Below are 18,979 nucleotides of genomic sequence, written 5' to 3'. Positions count from 1 at the left end.
CTCCCTGAGCAGCTCATCAGGACTTGCCCCCTCGCCCCCCCCTCACCCCAGGGTGGGAATAAATCCTCCTCTGCTTCCCAGTGTCTTGCTTGGCACCAATGTCTTGTTGGGCTGCCCAGGGAGGTGGTTGAGGCACCAGCCCTGGGTGTGTTTGATGGTCATTTGGATGTGGTGCTTGGGGATATGGTTCAGGGGTGACCCTTGTAGAGCAGGGGTTTCAGCTGGACTTAGTGATCCTGAGGCTCTTTTCCAGCCTGAATGTGATTCTGTGATTCTGTGAAACCCAAATAGCTCCAGATTGGGCCCAATCTCCCCACTGCTGACCAGCACCCTCAGCTTCTTGCTGGATGGTGATGGGACCATGGCAGCAGCACTCTGGGTGTGTGTCCCCCCCCAACCATGCAATACCAGTGAACTCCAGTATCTGAAGGGGGCTACAAGAGAGCTGGGGAGGGACATTTGAGGGTGTCAAGGAGTGATAGGACTCGGGGGGGATGGAAGAAAACTACAAGTGTGGAAATCCAGATTGGATGTTAGGAAGTTCTTCCCGATGAGGGTGGTGAGAGCCTGGCAGAGGTTGCCCAGGGAGGTGGTGGAAGCCTCATCCCTGGAGGGTTTTGCAGCCAGGCTGGATGTGGCTGTGAGCAACCTGCTGTGGTGTGAGGTGTCCCTGCCCATGGCAGGGGGTTGGAGCTGGCTGAGCCTTGAGGTTCCTTCCAACCCTGACAGTTCTGTGTGATTCTGTGAACTCAGAGTGGCAGAATAAAAGCGAGCTATTGTGAGCCCTCAGCAAAGCAGAGGGACTTGGGGCATTTTTAGGAAAAGAAAAAAGAAAAAAAAAAAGATGAAATTTCCTTGTTTGTTAATATTTTTTGAGACACAATGAAATCTGAATGTAATTTTCATTTCAAACCTCATTTTAGTGCCCAACAGCAGCAGTAAAGCCATAAAACAACCCCAGGATCCAGCAGGACTACTGAAAGGAGGTTGTGGAGTGGTTGGTGCTGGTCTCTTCTCACAGGTCATTAGTGATAGACCAAGAGGGAATGGTCTCAAGCTGCCACTGGGCAGGTTTAGAGTGGACAGCAGGAAGATTTTTTTCCCAGCAAGAGTGGTCAGGCATTGGAATGTGCTGCCCAGGAGCAGGAGCAGGGAGGGGATTGTCCTCCTGTGCTGGGCACTGGTGAGGCCACACCTTGAGTGTTGTGTCCAGTGTTGGGCATCTCAATCCAAGAGAGATGTGGAGGTGCTGGAGCCAGGGCAGAGGAGGGCAAGGAAGCTGTGAAGGGCCTGGAGAAGAAATCTGATGAAGAGCAACTGAAGGAGCTGGGGATGGTTAGTGTGAAGAGGAGGAGGAGGGGAGACTTCATCACTCTCTACAGCTCCCTGAAAGGAGGTTGTGGAGAGGTTGCTGCTGGTCTCTTCTCCCAGGTCATTAGTGATAGAACAAGAGGGAATGGCCTCAAGCTGCAGCAGGGGAGGCTTAGGCTGGACAGCAGGAAAAGTTATTTCACATCAGGACTGGTCAGACACTGGCACAGGCTGCCCAGGGAGGTGCTGGAGTCCCCAAGCCTGGAGGTGTTTCAAGGTGGTTTGGATGTGGTGCTTGGGGCTATGGTTCAGGGGTGACCCTTGCAGAGTAGGGTCAGGGGTTGGACTTGGTGATCCTGAGGCTCTTTTCCAGCCTGAATGTTTCTGTGACTCTGTGAGGACTATGGAGTTAAAAAAAAAGAAAAAAGAAAGAAAAAAAAAATCATTGTTTGCTTTCTAGGTTCTTATTAGTCTTGGCTAAGATGTCATTAAAAGCAGTGTCTTTTAACACCTTTTATTATACAAGGGTCAGGGGGTTTTTAATGTTGCTTAAAGTCAGCTTCAAATAGCCCACAGAGCAGGCTGCTGCCTCTTTCATATGGCTGCTGTACAAACAAGCACCTTTTACACAGGAAATGACATAACCATGGTAAAAGTGTCCGTGGAGTTCCAGCACAGGCTCCGGCACTAATGGGCAGCGCATTGTTTGCCATGGCATGCTGGTGTGTTTGCCTCCTCCGGCTCAGCCCCCCAGCCTTGCAGCCAAACACAACACCCAGCTCCTCCCGCCCCCTACCTGCCTCGCAGCCCTGCTGCCCGTTTGAAATGTGGCCCTTCACAAAAGGCTCTCCGGGGACAGATAATGACCCTCGAAAGTAAATACAAGTGAGGCATTCTCAGCGAGAGAGAGAGAGGGAGAAAGCTGCCATCACAAAGGTGGAAAGCTGAACTTTTCACCTCTCTGGCTTTCCAGCTCAGGTTTCTCTGCCTTTCTCCCATCCAGTCGCTCACAGCAAGTCACCCATGGGAAGAAGGCAGCAGCAGGCACTTTGGGGGGGGGGAGGGGGGGAGATGTCCTTGCACATACCATAATGACCTGGAACAGGCTGCCCAGGGCGGTTGTGGAGTCTCTTTCTGTGGAGATAATCAAGACCCAACTGGATGTGTTCCTGTGTGATCTGCTGTAGGTGACCCTGCTCTGGCAGGGGGTTGGACTAGATGAGCTTTGGAGGTCCCTTCCAACCCCTGGCATTATGTGATTCTGTGATTCTGCAAGGACCATGCAGCAGAAACCCTGATTTCACTTGGCTCCAGGACATGAGGATGAGCAGAGGGCTGGAGCTACTCTCCTGTGAGGACAGACTCAAAGAGTTGGGGTTGTGCAGTCTGGAGAAGGCTCCTAGGAGACCTTCTTTTGGCATTCCATTATCTGAAGTGGGCTACAAGAAAGCTGGGGAGGAACTTTTGAGGGTATTGGGTAGTGGAGCTAAGGGGAATGGATCCTAGCTAGAGAAGGGGAGATTTACATTAGACCTTAGGAAGAAGTTGTTCCCCATGAGGGTGGTGAGACACTGGCAGAGGCTGCCCAGGGAGGTGGTGGAAGCCTCATCCCTGGAGGTTTTTGCAGCCAGGCTGGATGTGGCTGTGAGCAACCTGCTGTGGTGTGAGGTGTCCCTGCCCATGGCAGGGGGGTTGGAGCTGGCTGAGCCTTGAGGTCCCTTCCAACCCTGACAGTTCTGTCCTGTGAAAAGCTGCTTCTTTCCTTCTTTCTTTAAATGTGGTCTCCAAGAAAGCTGGGGAGAGAGTTTTCACAAGGGCTTGTGGTAGCAGCATGAGGGGCAGTGGCTTTAAGGCTAAAGAAGGCAGTGCCAGACTCCTGTTTCTTTGCTGGGTGTCAGCCCCAGGCTGTCCCCTGTCTCTAAACCTCTGTTTCCATAGAGGAAAGAGGGTTGACCAAAGGCCACCTGGGCAGTGCTTTTGTGCTTCTCAGTGCTAGTGAACACAATGGCCACCACCCACTGACTGTGGGAAGTGACTTGTTTCTGTTCTCATAGAATCAGAGAATGGTGGGGCTGGAAGGGACCTCTGCAGATCATCCAGTCCCAGCCAGAGCAGGCTCACCCAGGGCAGCTCACACAGGAACACAGCCAGGTGGGGATTGAAACTATCCAGAGAAGGAGACTCCACAACCTCTCTGGGCATCCTGCTCCAGGCCTCCAGCACCCTCACACCAAAGAAGTTTCTCCTCATGTTGAGGTGGAACCTCCTGGGTTCCAGGTTGTGTCCCTTGCCCCTTGTCCTGTCCCAGGACACCACTGAACAGATCCTGGCCCCTTCTGCTTGACACCACCCTGCAGGTATTTGTCACCATTGATCAGATCTCCTCTCAGGCTGCTCTCCTCCATTCTAACCATTCCCAGGGCTCTCAGCCTTTCCTCATCACACATGTTCCAGTCCCTTCATCATCCTCGTAGCCACCATTGGACTCTCTCCAGAGATCTCTGTCATATCTAAAGAATCCAAATCACCTCTAAAGAAGATTGTGGTGAACAATGAACAATGAAAAACTCCTCCTTGCTATGAAAATCCCATGAGGCTGGATGGTGCTAAGCAGTTAGTGCATGGGACAGTAACTGTTGGTGCTGGCCCAAGACTCTATCAGGACGAGGAAGCAAAGGCCTGGGAGTTGCAAGCACTGAGAGTCCAGAAGGGAGCCAGAGGAGCCCTGGGAACAGCTCTGACCCACAAAGGAGATCTGTGAGATCCCAGTTTTCCTCATGCACATGAAGAAGCTGCAAGTGCTCATCACTCTGCATGCCTGTTAAGTGCTAGCTAGTGCTTGGCCCTCAAGCACAGCCTTCTGCCCACCTTGGTTTATCACATGGCCTGCACCAAGCAGCATCAGCTCCTGCAGGTAGGAATCTCAGCTCTAAGCTCTCACAAAGAGGTCACACATAGGAGAGCTCCTCAGACTGTGTCACCATGCTGTAGGTTATGGTACCCAAGGGGTCTGCCTGCAGAGGGGAGCCCCATGTCTCTGGCAGCAAGTCCATTCACCAGGGTTTTAGCTGGTGAAAGGCTCAGGCAGTGCAGGAGGAAGGGTAGAGCTTCTTGCCACTCTTTCTCTATGGCTACTGACGAGAAATTGGGGATGGTTTGTCACTAGTGTCACCTAGAGTCTGGGATCCTGACCAGGAGGACCTCAGAGGCTGTATTCAGCTGCCTGCCACTACCCACAGCAGTGATGCTGTGCAGACGAGACTTCAGATCTAATTTGAATGGTTTAAACTGGGCTAAAAAAATACCAGCCTGTAGCATTTATGTTTTATACTGTTGCTGAGCTGCTGCAATAATTCCTGACGCTTCTCACAGCCTTTCTGATCCACCCCCAGCTGGATGTCTGGTACCTTGTTTTGTAGGTGGAAACACACACAGAGTACGTTCCTACCATGAGGGTGGTGGAGCACTGGAACAGATTGTGGCCCCATCCCTGGAGATCTTCAAGGTGAGGCTGGACAGGGCTCTGGGCAACCTGATCTAGTGGAGGATGTCCCTGCTGAGTGCAGGGGGGTTGGACTGGAGGAGCTTTGGAGATCCCTTCCAGCCCATTCTATGATTTTACAACTCTGTAGTCCCATAGTAAATTTCTAATGACAATGCAAGCACATAGCCCTTGGGGAGAGGAATGCCAGGGCACAAGAGCTCTTTGGCAATCACCTGCATAACTCAGTTCTGCCTCAGGCACATCAAGTGGTAGTGCCATACCCCACCAGATCAAAACATGCCATGCTTTCAGAGCTTTCTTCCCAGTTTCTCTTCGTGACAGCAGAGGCAGGCAGATCCATGGACATGTTTTGCACACCAGTGGTATTCACAGAACCACAGAATGGTAGGGGCTGGAAGGGACATACAGACACCATCCAGTCCAAGCCCTCTGCCAGAACAGCATCACCCAGGGCAGGGCACACAGAAACACACCCAGATGGCGTTTGAAAGTGTCCAGAGAAGGAGACTCCACAACCTTTCTGGGCAGCCTGCTCCAGGGCTCCAGTGCCTTCACAGTAAAGAAGTTTCTCCTCATGTTGAGGTAGCACCTCCTGGGTTCCAGCTTGCACCTGTTGTCCTGTCTCTGGGCACCACCAAACAGAGGCTGGCACCTTCATCTTGACACCCACCCCTCAGATACTTGTAGACATTGATCAGATCACCTCTCAGCCTTCTCCTCTCCAGACTGAACAGCCCCAGGGCTCTCAGTCTCTCTCTGTAGGAGATATTTTCCAGTCCTGAAATGTCCCGCTCACTTGTACTTGTTGTACAAAACCATCAAACCCAGTCCTGAAATGTCCCTCTCACTTGTACTTGTACAAAACCATCAAACCCAGTTCCTGAATGGCATTGAAACGATGCAGAGTTGGACACAAGGCAGCACTGTGTCAATAATTTATTACATCTTGTGCCATCATTGAACACTTTTACCATGAGCATTGGAGGACAGCTTGGGACCTTATACAGAGTAATATATCTTGCTACATAATAATGGACAGGTGGGTACTTAAGGAAAGAGATGGAGCTTGGAGGAAAACATACATGGAAGCAAACAGCTCCTGCACCATCTATCTTCATGGAAAACTTCAAACTAAATCAACATATTCTATTTAATGACTCCTTTTTTTGATACATGCCTAGGGTCAAGAGCTAATCAGAAAGAAATCCTACTAGAGTGTAACTATTTACACCAAGGTGGCAGCTCACCAGCACACAACCTTCCCTTTACACGTCAGGACTCTCAGCTGACGTTTCTTAATGGGCAAAGAAGGTGGGATTGAGACATCACAGTTCAGTCTCAAGAACATCATTCAAAGGACCAAAGAGGTCATATCCAGAGCTCACAGATACTACCCTTACCCACTGCCTCCACACTCAGAGCAGGTGATCTGGAGGTGTGGAGACAGAACCTCTTCTAGCACGGACTTCGGCTAGAGCCAGTCTTAAGTCACCAGCACAGGGCCTTCTAGCTAGCTGCATGTCAGCATCCAAGTGCTCCTGCAATATGCCCGAGAAGGACAGAACAGAGAGAGGCTCTGGATTTATTGCTGCACCCTTGTAACCACAGTCACCCAGAGAGATGAAATGTAATGAACCTTGTGTCAGGAGAGGTCATGCTCAACACCTCAGGTGGCCTTTCAGGACACATCCACAGCGGCAGCCGTTTCGCTACCTACACCCACAGGACTCCACCACCATGTCCTCATACTGCTTGTAGACCACATTGTTTGCAGAGTCAATGAAAAGAATGCTGATGGGACTCAGCCTGGTTGGCACGCAGCAGGTTGGGGGGGTGGACTCTGGGTCCATGGAGTTCATCAGGGTCTGGATCACTGCGTGATTGGTGGGCTCCAGGTGGGACCGGAGCGGGAATTCGCAGAGCCCCTCGCAGTGGTAGGCTTCATACTCCAGGGGAGCTATGATCCAATCATCCCAGCCCATGTCCTTAAAGTTGACATGAAGGGTTTTTCTGCTGCACCTTGCCTTCAGGTTCTTAGTGGGCCTCTTCCCTTGCCGTGTAGCTAGAGGAGCTCTCCTCTTCCTCCTCTGGTTGAACAGGTACTCATACACAGTTTTGTCATCCTGCCCAGACCTGGCTTTGATCTCGTTGAAGAACAAGTCTCTTTTTTTGGTCCTCCCAAACACCAAGAAGAGAGCCTTCTCATTCACCTGCCTGCCCGTCCTGTTAAACCCCACGCTTCTCAGATCCACAGCTCTCCCCCTCTCCAGGGTTTCCAGCTCGAAGCAGAGGTTAACCAAGTTCTTAAAGTTCCTGAAAAGCTTCCAGATGTCAAACACCTCCCATTTGGGTGTGTCTGTGATGCTGACGGTACGAGAGTCCAGCAGCGTCGCTGCTTGTCTGTTTGTGGAGCAACTGAACAGTTTCACCTGAGAGGTTCTCCCAGCAGAGTGAGGCTTCCAGGTGTCAGAAGGCTTTTTCCTCAGGATCCGAAGCTCTGCTCCCAGCAAGCCATCTTTTTCCAGGGCACTGATGTCGAAGATGTACTTTTGTTTCCTTATCGCCGGCGCCCGCTCATCTAAAGAAAGCAGAGACATTGTTAACTGTGCAGCAGGCACAGAGCAACAGCACTTCTGTCATCCTGAAGAGGTTTCCTGGAGTTTGCTCAACAAGCTGCAAAGTTTCCTTCATTAGCCCACCTCAGAGAAAGAGCAATTTGTGTCTAAGGGATCTGTGCAAAGGGCACAGGAGAACTCAGTGACTCAGCATGGGATGAGTTTCCAAGCTGGCCTCCTAGAAGTCTCCTTTCTTTCCCTCCTGGGGCTTTTTCTGCCTCCAAAGAAGCAATCAGCCAGTTGGAACCCAGTCCTTTCTCAGGGCTTCTTCACCACTTACATCCTACCCAAATTACCAAAACAGAGCTTCGGTGGTGCCCAGGCCTCACGCTGGCTGCAGACAGAAGCACCCTGGGATGATGCAGTAGTGAATTAGTCCTTTAAAACAAAGATCCTGCAGGAACTGCCGGACAAGGAGAGTTGTTCACAAGATCCACAGCTGTTCCAAACTGATGGGGGAAGCTCACCTGCCTGTGACCTGCAGATACATTTGTTTGGTTGAGCTCATGAGCAGCACTACCAAGGGTGTTCCAGCCACATGACATGAACAATGCCTTCCAGTGGGGAGCTGAGAACACGAATGCAGCACTTCTGAGCAGTGGAGCATCCCTTCCCAGAAGCCAAGCTATTCATAAGCAAATGGCAGACAAATCCAGCCCTGGCTCACTGGTCCCTCACCACTGAAAACAAGGTCAGATGGGATGGGGCTCTGAGTGACCTGATCTAGTTGGAAGGCTACAAGAAAGCTGTGTAGTGATAGGACTGGGGGGGGATGGAGCAAAACTAGAAGTGGGGAGATTCAGATTGGATGTCAGGAAGAAGTTCTTCCCCAGGAGGGTGGTGAGAGACTGGCAGAGGTTGCCCAGGGAGGTGGTGGAAGCCTCATCCCTGAAGGTTTTTGCAGCCAGGCTGGATGTGGCTGTGAGCAACCTGCTGTGGTGTGAGGTGTCCCTGCCCTTGGCAGGGGGGTTGGAGCTGGCTGAGCCTTGAGGTCCCTTCCAACCCTGACAATTCTACGGTTCTATGAACATGTCCCTGCTTACTACAGGGAGGAGGGCTGGACTAGACAACCTTGAAAGGTCCCTTCCAACCCAAGCCATTCTATGATTACCTTATCACCTGTAGCCTCTGTTGCTTCTTTAAGTACCTGACAAAACTCCTCCTAACACCATGATCTCCAGAGGACCCTTCTGACCCCTACCACTCTATGATTCCATGATTCTAACATTGCTGGAAGCAACATGAGAGTGGGAAGGTGAACCCTATTCTTTGGGAGCCTGGTTCTTCCTTGTGTGAAAGCAGACACCAGTACAATTTCCCCAAAAGGTTCAGAACCAGAACGTTGAACCCAGAAGTTATTACTTTTGTTAGGCTGGGGGCTTAGCTGTGGGGCTTCTGTGGATGAAGGATTTGGTGGTCCCTGAAGGCATGAGCTTTGAGCTAGCACACATACAGCCACCCTATGCTCTAATGCCAGGGTAGCTCCTCACAGTCCTACCTTGACTAGATCAGCATGACACTTTGATGCTTAAACTCAGGGGTTTAGATACCTTCTCCAATAAAATCTCCTGTTAGCAGTTTGCAGGAGCCAGTTATTGAAAGAAACCAAGACCCACATGTAAGAGATTTTTTTTTTAGACACCCAAGCAGGCAGAGGCTGACTTTCAACAACGTGCATCCAAAATACTTTCTGCATTTTGCTTGGCTGCCACACAACCCATCTGGAGCTAAGGCAAGGAGCACAACATCTGCAGCAGGAGCCTACAGCTTCACTTAGATTAAAAAAAAAAAGAGCTTTAACCAAGTCAGGTTAATTTCTGTACTGCATAAACAGACTCAAACATCTCTCCCTGTCCACCCCCAGCCCCGTCACAGACACAGAGACACAGGAGCTGCTTTCTTACCTTGTCCTTTGTCTATGAAGCTGGTAATGGTATTGGCAAGCCCAGCCTCCAGTTTTACACTCCCATTAACACCTTTTCTTTCAGCATCCGAGAGAGTCCTGTACAAGGAGAGCATGTACTCATGTGGGGTTATAGGGGGGTGTCTGAAAGCTTCCTTGCTCTCCCTCTGGCTTCCAGGCTCCTTAGCCTTTTTGCCTTTGAGAGAATCAGCATCAGCAGCGCTCGCCCCGGGTTTTTTCACAGCCACCTTGCTGCCCAGGTGCTGAACTTTGGGAGTCACTGTCCTCACTCCAGTAGGTCTGCTGGGCACATGGCCTCCCTTGCCCTCTGCAGCCGCTGCTCTGGGGAGAACCTTCTTGGATTCCTCGTTCTTGGCCAGCGGAGCTCCAGCCTGAGCAGCGCTGCTTTTAGCCCTGGCCTTGGAGGGGCCAGCACTGTATCCATGGCTCGCAGTCCTCGGTGGGCTTGCCCGCGCCGAGGGGTTCCGCTCCTTCCCTTCTGCTTTCAGAAAGGCTCGTTTAGACCCTGGGTTACTCTGGCCTGCTTCAGAACTGCTCAGTGCTCCAGGAACTAGATCCAGAGGCAGCCAAGTCAAATGCCAAAGCAGTAAAGTGAGAAAACGCAGGATTTTCATCCTCTGGTCTTCCTCTGAATGCCACTGAAGAAAAAATCAGGAAAGGTTCCTCCAGTTTGGCAGAAGAAAACATGAAAGCGGATGAAAAACAAAGTCAGCAGAAAGGGTTTTCGCTGTCTGAGATTAAACCATTTCAAACCTTGTTCAGTATTTGTATCCAGTCCCATAGTGGAAACGCTGCTCCTGTACTCAAGACACAAACTCCCCCTTGACTCCGCTTTGCAGCTAGAAGGAACTTCAGTTCTTGAAAAGAGAAAAGTTTTACCACCTCGTTTTCTTCTGGGAAACTGCCTGAACACTTGAAGGAGTCCTGTTTAAATCCAAAGGGTTGGTGTGGGTTGGTTTTTGGTGGTGGTGTGTTTTTTTTTTCCAAGAAGGAAGAATGGCGTAATGCTGCCTCTGTGTTAAAAGGGCTTGGGTTTTTTTTTTTTTTTAAAGTTTTGAATCCTTTCCAGTGAAAATATTTCACACACACGGAGACCTGCAGGTGCTCAGAAATCTCTCTCTCTCTTTTTTTTTTTTTCTTTTTTTTTAACAAACCTGAACTCAAGGAATTGGAAACGGAATTCCAACAAACCCATTTAATGACTCTCTGATGTCATGCTGTCTAAGCTCATTTAACTGCGATATATTTCTGAAATAAAATAATAATAATAATAATAATAACATTGAAGAAAAAAAAATAATCTTCTTTACTCTTTTCATTAGCATGAGTCATACCCTGCCCCTCGTGTGAAACAGTTCCACAGGCTCCCAGCTCCAGAGGATGCCTTTGCAAAGTGGCAGCACGACCTCTACCTCAGCCTTCCACAAACTTCACCTTTAAATGGGACAGACTTTCAGACCCTGTCTGGATGTGTTCCTGTGTGAACTGTGCTGGATTCCGTGGTCCTGCTCTGGAAGGGGGGGTGGACTGGAAGATCTCCAGAGGTCCCTTTCAACCCCTAACATCCTGTGATCTGTGTTCCTGTGATCTATGTTCCTGTGATCCTGTGTTACTGTGATCCTGTATTCCTGTGATCCTGTGATCTGTGTTCCTGTGATCTGTTCCTATGATCCTGTGATCTGTGATCCTGTGTTACTGTGATCCTGCGATCTGTGTTCCTGTGATCCTGTGTTCCTGTGATCTCTGTTCCTGTATTCCTGTGATCCTGTGATCCGTGCTCCTGTGATGTGTTCCTGTTTTCCTGTGATCTGTGTTCCTGTGACCCTGTGACTGCGAGAGTGATGCCTCAGAGCTGTCCTCCAGTCACTGGATGCTATTAAAATATTTGAACTAGAATTACACAGAATTGTCAGGGCTGGAAGGGACCCCAAGGATCATCTACTTCCAGCCCCCCCTGCCATGGGCAGGGACAGCCTCCAGTGGATCACTGAGGTGTTTTCCCAGCAGCTTCACTTTGTCCTCCAGGGACTGAAGAGCTGAGCTGGTAAAGCAGGCACTGAGCAGGGGCACAGTTCCATTTGTCACAAGCATGGCACAGCCATGCCTGCAATCAGGGTCATTTTGTGTATTTATTGCTGTGATTGGAAAAAAAAAAAATCAATCCGTGTAAGCCCAGCTGGAGAAGCTCCTGTGGGTGGGGAAAGGAAAGGAAAAACTTTGGTGTGAGGGTGCTGGAGCCCTGGAGCAGGCTGCACACAGATGTTGTGGAATCTCCTTCTCTGGAGACTTTCAAGCCCCGTCTGGACGTGTTCCTGTGTGACCTGCCCTGGGTGATGCTGCTGCTGTGGCAGGGGACTTGGACTGGATGATCTCTACAGGTCCCATTCCAACCCCTCGCACTCTCTGAGTCCACGCTTGCAGGGCGGCGGTGCGGGGCAGCAGTGCACCCTGCAGGCAGCATCCTCCTCCTCCTCAAACTCCAGCCGAAGACACCGGGGGAGCCGCAAACACCCCGAAAACTCCGGAGACTGCTGAACGCCAGCCTTTGTTTGCGAATGAGATTTTCAAGAATTTTTCAAGAGCCGCCTAGCAGCAGGGCCAGGAGCAGGCTGGCAGCTCGGGCCCGCTGTGATTTACGTGTCGGGGCTGCCCTGCTGCTCGCAGCCCTCCAAAGCAGCCTGCAGAAAGTGTGGCTTTCATAAGCTGCAGACAAGAACCGGTGTTGTTCTGAAGGAGCCTCCGGGAAATGAGGCACTGGGCTGAGCTGAGGAGGGATTAATGGCAGCCTTCTCTCATCTTGTACTGACACTAAGCCCAGGCCTCCTCCCTCACTTATTTTTATTTCTGAGGCAAGAAGAAAAGGGAAAAAACAGCAGAGTTTTTAGCTCGATCCGTGTGTGCTGCAGCGTTTCCCACGATGATGAGTATCAGAAACACCAAGCTGGGCTCACAAATAGCCACCTCAGGTCCTTTCTACACGAGGAGCTCTACCCTGTTTTGGTGTAAAGGAGCTTTACCTAGTTTGGATGGGGGAACTGAAGAAAGCAGAGCCAAACCTCCACCCTCCTGCTTTTCACCTAATGGTCCTCTGATGTCAGAGCAGATCCAAGCCCCCACCCTCCTGCTTTTCACCTTATGGTCCTTCCTCTGATGTCAGAGCAGATCCAAGCCCCCACCCTCCTGCTTTTCACCTTATGGTCCTTCCTCTGATGTCAGAGCAGATCCAAGCCCCCACCCTCCTGCTTTTCACCTTATGGTCCTTCCTCTGATGTCAGAGCAGATCCAAACCTCCACCCTCCTGCTTTTCACCTAATGGTCCTTTGATGTCAGAGCAGATCCAACCCCCCACCCTCCTGCTTTTCACCTAATGGTCCTTCCTCTGATGTCAGCTTTGATTTTGATGTCCCCCACCCAAAGAAAGCAATTTTCACTGAGCTACTGCTGAACCCATTCCCCAGCAGTCACTCCATGCCATCCCCACAGTCCTCCCAACCTTGCAGTCCTGTTAGCCTTCCTCTGTTGCCCACATCCCTGCTGGGCAGGAGGCCATGTGCCCTGCCTGGCTGTAGGGTGTTGATGAGCTTGCCAGGAGGCCACAACAGCAGCTAAATGCTGAGTGCCCAATTATCCTATCCAGCTTCCAGTAAGAATTTAACATCTTTAAGAGATCTGTTGCTCAATCAAACTTGGTTGAGATTTGTGAACAGATTTACAAATGGTTTAAGAGATGGACATAAAGAGCAGGAGGTAAGAAAATGTGATGACATGGACCTCTTAGAAAATCAGATTAATCACAATCATAGAAGCCTAGAATGGGTTGGGTTGGAAGGAGCCTCAAAGCTCATCCAGTTCCAACCACCTGCCATGGGCAGGGACACCTCCCACCAGCACAGCTTGCTCAGGGCCTCATCCAGCCTGGCCCTGAACACCTCCAGGGAGGGCACAGCCACAGCCTCCCTGGGCAACCTGTGCCAGTCTCTCCCCACCCTCACTCAACAATCTCTTCCTCCTCTCCACTCTCAATCTCCCCTCTCCCAGCTCAAAGCCATTCTCCCTCATCCTGCCACTCTCAGCCCTTGTCACAAGTCCCTCCCCAGCTCTCCTGGAGCCCTTCAGGTACTGGAAGGCTGCTCTGAGGTCTCCCTGGAGCCTTCTCTTCTCCAGGCTCAACAGCCCCAACTCTCCCAGCCTGGCCCCACAGGGGAGGTTCTGCAGCCTCTGATCATCTCTGTGGCCTCCTCTGGAGCCTCTCCAGCAGCTCCAGGTCCTTCTTGTGCTGGGGGCCCCAGAGCTGGAGGCCGTGCTGCAGGTGGGGTCTGAGCAGAGCAGAGCAGAGGGGCAGAATCCGCCCCCTTGTTTTCAATCAACTGTGTGTTCAGACATTTCCATGCCTGAGATCAATATACCTTAGTGGGCTGGACAGGAGAAGAGGTCAAAAGTAAAGCCAAGCAATCTGTGCAAACTACTCTCTGTCTTTAAAAGAGGCTCTCTTGAGGCACTCTCTATCCAGGTGCTTGAAACCATGGCACTCCATGGCCCCCAGAGTTGAGTATTTGCCTTCCAGACACACAGAGGATTTGCAGCCAGGCTGGATGTGGCTGTGAGCAACCTGCTCTGGTGTGAGGTGTCCCATGGCAGGGGGGTTGGAACTGGCTGAGCCTTGAGGTCCCTTCCAACCCTGACAATGCTATGATTCTATGATCCTGTTATGGTCCTAGGCTGATATGGAGATGGCTAAGCTCAAACTCCAGCGGTATGTTCAATGCCTGGCTGGAAGGCCTCAGTCCAAAGCAGGCTCTGGGTCAGATCCCCGGCGGGGTGGATGAGACGCTCCAGGCTTATTCCTCCAGGCCCAGTCTGTGTGTGCTGCCGGAGTGGCTTGGTTCACACAGCCCGGTGCTCCCGGCCCCATGCTGTCAACCCGGCTCCTCGCACAGCCTTCCCAGCCCGTGTGCTTGGCACGGCTGCTGGCGGGCAGGCTGGCACCGACACCCCCCTGCACCACACCGCCGCCGGGACAGCCTCTCTCCGGCGGCGACGAGGCTCCAGAATGGCAGCGCCGCCACCGAGCCGTCCCGCGGCGGTCAGGGCGAGCCGCTCCGCACAGGACCCTGCCGGAGCCGGGGGGCGGCAGGCCGCGAAGCTGCCCCGCTGCGGGTCCTGCTTAGCGGCGGGCGGGAACGGCGGCGGGGCGGCACCGTGGGGGCGGCACCGTGGGGGCGGCACCGTGGGGGCGGCACCGTGGGGGCGGAGCCGTAAGGGCGACGGGGCGGGGCCGCGGGGGCGGCGGGCCGGGCCCGGCTGCCGAGCGGGACATGGCGACGGGCGGCGGGCAGGGATCTCTGAGGCGGCGGCTGCAGAGCTCGCAGGAGGCGCAGCACCGGCAAGCGGTGCTGGTGCGGAAGCTGCAGTCGAAGGTGGGGGGCGAGCGGGGAACAGCCGCGGGGGACTGCCCGGGAACCGGCCGCGGCGGTGGGGAGGAGATGCCGGGGATGGAACGTGCGGCCCCAACGAGCTCCTACCCGCGGCCCTCCCCGCGCCGAGGCGGGAGCGTGCGGGAGGCCCCGGAAGCCGCCCGGCCCCGGCGTGCTGGGCTCCTGGCCCTGCCGCTGCTAGCCTCCGGAGCCTTTGGCCGCTGTAGCACTGTGCCCGGGACTCGGGCCGGCGAGGCTGGATTTGCGCGGCCCCGGACAGAGGCAGCCGCTCGGATCCGGTTCGCCCGGGGAACTGCTGGCAGAGGGAGGGTGCCAGACCCGGGCAGAGGACCGGAGCAGGGGATGCCCTCCCCAGCCAAGTGCCCGACAGTGGTCGCGGCGGTACTGAGAGCTCGTCCTTGGAGCTCTTCTCCTGCTCCGCTTGGCTGTGTTTGCCTTCCGCAGCTGGGCAGGCACCCACGCTCTGAATGGCTGAGCAGGGCTGTGGGCAGAGCAGCCTTCACTTGCTGAGTACTGAAAAGCAGTTTTGAGAACTCATTTCTCTAACTTCAAGGCCGTTCGAAATACTGATCTGGGGTTCGTGGTGGCCATGAGCCAGGCATGGCTGCGTAAGTCTGTCTCATAACCTGCAGCTAAAGAAGCAGAGGGAGGGGATTCTGCCCCTCTGCTCTGCTCTGCTCAGACCCCACCTGCAGCACTGCCTCCAGCTCTGGGGCCCCCAGCACAAGAAGGACCTGGAGCTGCTGGAGAGGGGCCAGAGGAGGCCAATAAGATGAGCAGAGGGCTGCAGAAGGAGGGAGCCTGTGGGGCCAGGCTGGGAGAGTTGGGGCTGTTGAGCCTGGAGAAGAGAAGGCTCCAGGGAGACCTCAGAGCAGCCTTCCAGTACCTGAAGGGCTCCAGGAGAGCTGGGGAGGGACTTGTGAGAAGGGCTGGGAGTGGCAGGATGAGGGAGAATGGCTTTGAGCTGGGAGAGGGGAGATTGAGAGTGGAGAGGAGGAAGAAATTGTTGAGAGTGAGGGTGGGGAGAGACTGGCACAGGTTGCCCAGGGAGGCTGTGGCTGTGCCCTCCCTGGAGGTGTTCAGGGCCAGGCTGGATGAGACCTTGAGCAAGCTGTGCTGGTGGGAGGTGTCCCTGCCCATGGCAGGGGATTGGAACTGGATGATCTTTAACGTCCCTTCCCACCCAAACCTTGGATCACTACTTGCCCTCATGGTCTTAGGCCGAGCAGGTAGCACTATGTATGGAAGAAACCCTGCCTCAATTTCTTTACTATTAGATAAAGTGAAGCTTGTCTATATCATAATAACTTCTTGCTGTCTGCTTCCACAGCACTGAAATGCTTGGGGATGTAAAAGTCTTAGAGAGAAGCAAATGCAGGAGGAGCAGAGCCTGTTACAAGCTGCATTTGCTGATTTGCCTTCTGTTTTTCTTTCTAGTTGCTGCAGTACCAGACTCGGTGTCAAGAGCTGGAGCACCAGCTGGAAGCAGGAGGGGTGAGTGTGTGGGTTGCTAACTGAAGGTAGTGTCCATGGTGTTTGTCTCTTAGAGAGAAAGAGAGAGCTCCTCACAGCCACCACAAAGGAATCCAAGATTTTGCTATCTGAGGGTCTAAAGAAGTGTCTTGGGTTCAGCTAGGATGGAGTTAACTTTCCTCACAAGAAGTGGTGTTCCCAGGGCTCAGCGCTGCATCCAGTCCTGTTCAACATCCTCAACAAGGACCTGGATGAGGGAACAGGGTGGACCTTAAGCCAGTTTGCTGATGGCACAGAACTGGGAGGGGTGGCTGACATCCAGTTGTGCCTGGGACAGGCTGGAGAATTGGCCTGAGGGGGACCTCCTGAGCTTCAGCAAGAGTATGTGTAGAGTCCTGGGCTGGAACACCACCATGCACCAGTACAGATTAGAGGTGACCTGCTGGAAAGCAGCTCCATGGACAAGGACCTTGGAGTCCTGCTGGACAATAAGTTCTCCATGGGACAGCAATGTGTCAATGAGGGCAAGTGGTCTCCTGGGGCACATTGAGTGTGGCCACAGGTCATGAGAGGTTCTCCTCCCCCTCTACTCTGCCCTGTGAGACCACAGCTGGAATATTGTGTCCAGTTCTGGGCTCCCCTGTTCAAGAGGGATAGGAATATACTGGAGAGGGTCCAACAGAGGCTGTGAGGATGATGAAGGGACTGGAGCATCTGTGTGATGAGGAAAGGCTGAGAGCCCTGGGAATGGTTAGAATGGAGAGGAGAAGGCTGAGAGGAGATCTGATCAATGGTGACAAATACCTGCAGGGTGGTGTCAAGCAGAAGGGGCCAGGATCTGTTCAGTGGTGTCCTGGGACAGGACAAGGGGCAAGGGACACAAACTGGAACCCAGGAGGCTCCACCTCAACATGAGGAGAAACTTCTTTGGTGTGAGGATGCTGGAGGCCTGGAGCAGGCCGCCCAGAGAGGTTGTGGAGTCTCCTTCTCTGGAGTCTTTCAATCCCCACCTGGCTGTGTTCCTGTGTGAGCTGCCCTGGGTGACCCTGCTCTGGCAGGGGGCTGCGACTGGACATCTCTGGAGATCCCTTCCAGCCCCTACCATTCAGTGATTCTGTGATGAAGTTGACAAGAGCCACACCCAGGACAGCCAAGTGTGCCAGCCCCTGGGGTATGCAGAGCTCCATCTCATGCCTAAGGTTTCTGGGGTGGCTTTTGACATGGACAGCAAGGGTTGGCAGCATTGGCTAAGCAGATCCTGGTTTATATTTTACTTCCTTAGCATTATTCTTCCTGCTGCTCCTTCCTTCTTTCTTTCTATTCTATTCAAATCTCCATACCTCAGCCTGCAGGGTTTTGCATTTTGCTCCCAGTTTCTCCTTCCCACCCCACTGGGGAGCAGTTGTATGAGCAGCTGGTGGGGCTCAGCTGCCAGCTCCACCTAAAGCAAGTTTGCCCCTCAGCCTTTTGTGTAATTCCCATTCCTAGAGCATCCAATCGAGCCAGAAATGCCAGTCCAGGGAAGCCCATCCAGAAGGATTTCAGTTTTGTCAGAGTGCTTTATTGCAGGAGTAAGGTGGTGTGCTAGGTCTTGGGACAGGACTCCACTACCTCATGGCTGGCTGTGAGGAAGAGTGGGGTGGAACACAGCACTTGGGGAGGTGAGAATGCTGGGGTTCAGCACAGAGAGCATGCAGAGCTGGCTCTGTGCTTCCTTTCTGCTTCACAGCTAAAATCAGCCTAGGAAACAAAGGGTGGGAGGGCATTCCCTGGCTTCAGGTGGGCACTGGTGGGCATGAGCTGAGGGTACCTGCCTGTGAGGGTGCCACACTGGACAGCTACTCAGACTGAGCAACACCTTCCCCTCTCTTGCTCTCTGTAGTTAGGACACTGCTGTGCCAGGAAAAAGCTGTGGCCTCCTGAGAAGCTTGAGAAGTGGAGGGGAAAGCAGTGGATGGTAGCAGTGGTGAAGGGAATACAGGAGTTTGACTAAATATTTCCTTTCTTAAGGGATCCTCACTAGACAGGTGGGAAGGCACAGAAGACCACAGCCTGGAGAAAGCCTTACATCACTTGGAGGAGGAGCAGCAGAGGTACAAGTGTTCATACTTGGTGTCTGGGATGATGACAACCTCAGGAGGTTCAACAAGACCAAGGGCAAGGTTCCTGCATCTGGGTCAGGGCAATCCCAAATACTGATATAGGCTGGGCAGGGACTGGCTGGAGAGCAGCCCTGAAGAAAAGGCCTTGGGGGTGCTGGGGGAGGAGAAGCTCAGCAGGAGCCAGCAGTGAGCACTTGCAGCCCAGAGAGCCAAGCAGAGCCTGGGCTGCAGCAGGAGAAGTGTGGCCAGCAGGGCCAGGGAGGGGATTCTCCCCCTCTGCTCCACTCTGCTCAGACCACACCTGGAGCTCTGGGTCCAGGTCTGGAGCCTCTGTTCCAGGAAGGATCTGGAGGTGCTGGAAGTTGTCCAGAGAAGGGCCATGAGGATGAGCAGAGGGCTGGAACTGCTCTGCTCTGGAGACAGCCTGAGAGAGTTGGGGTTGTGCAGTCTGGAGAGGAGAAGGCTCTGAGGAGACCTTCTTGTGGCCTTCCAGGATCTGAAGGGGGCTCCAAGAAAGCTGTGGAGGGACTTTTGAGGGTGTCAGGGAGTGATAGGACTGGGGGGATGGAGCAAAACTGGAAGTGGGGAGATTCAGATTGGATGTTAGGAAGATG

General features: G+C 53.0%; 2 protein-coding genes across 2 annotated transcripts in view; one reads left to right on the top strand and one right to left on the bottom strand.

Moving 5' to 3' along the window:
* Positions 1-6,525: 6,525 nt before the first annotated feature.
* On the bottom strand, positions 6,526-9,969 carry GDF5 (growth differentiation factor 5). Its single transcript, XM_054391980.1, has 2 exons — positions 9,336-9,969; positions 6,526-7,394 (listed from the first exon to the last, which is right to left on the bottom strand). The coding sequence occupies exons 1-2, from the start codon at positions 9,967-9,969 to the stop codon at positions 6,526-6,528; spliced, it is 1,503 nt and encodes a 500-aa protein (XP_054247955.1).
* A 4,701-nt stretch (positions 9,970-14,670) lies between these two features.
* The window catches only part of CEP250 (centrosomal protein 250), a 43,065-nt gene continuing 38,756 nt past the window's right edge, over positions 14,671-18,979 (top strand). Inside the window, exons 1-3 of the mRNA XM_054392142.1 lie at positions 14,671-14,772; positions 16,228-16,296; positions 18,274-18,356. Coding sequence (XP_054248117.1) covers positions 14,671-14,772; positions 16,228-16,296; positions 18,274-18,356 — 254 coding nt within the window. The remainder of the gene's footprint in view (positions 14,773-16,227; positions 16,297-18,273; positions 18,357-18,979) is intronic.

This window comes from Indicator indicator, chromosome 24 (assembly GCF_027791375.1).
Source record: "Indicator indicator isolate 239-I01 chromosome 24, UM_Iind_1.1, whole genome shotgun sequence".
Taxonomy (NCBI): domain Eukaryota; kingdom Metazoa; phylum Chordata; class Aves; order Piciformes; family Indicatoridae; genus Indicator; species Indicator indicator.
Note: the sequence above shows the minus strand (reverse complement) of the source record. Positions and strands in the feature narration are given on the sequence as shown.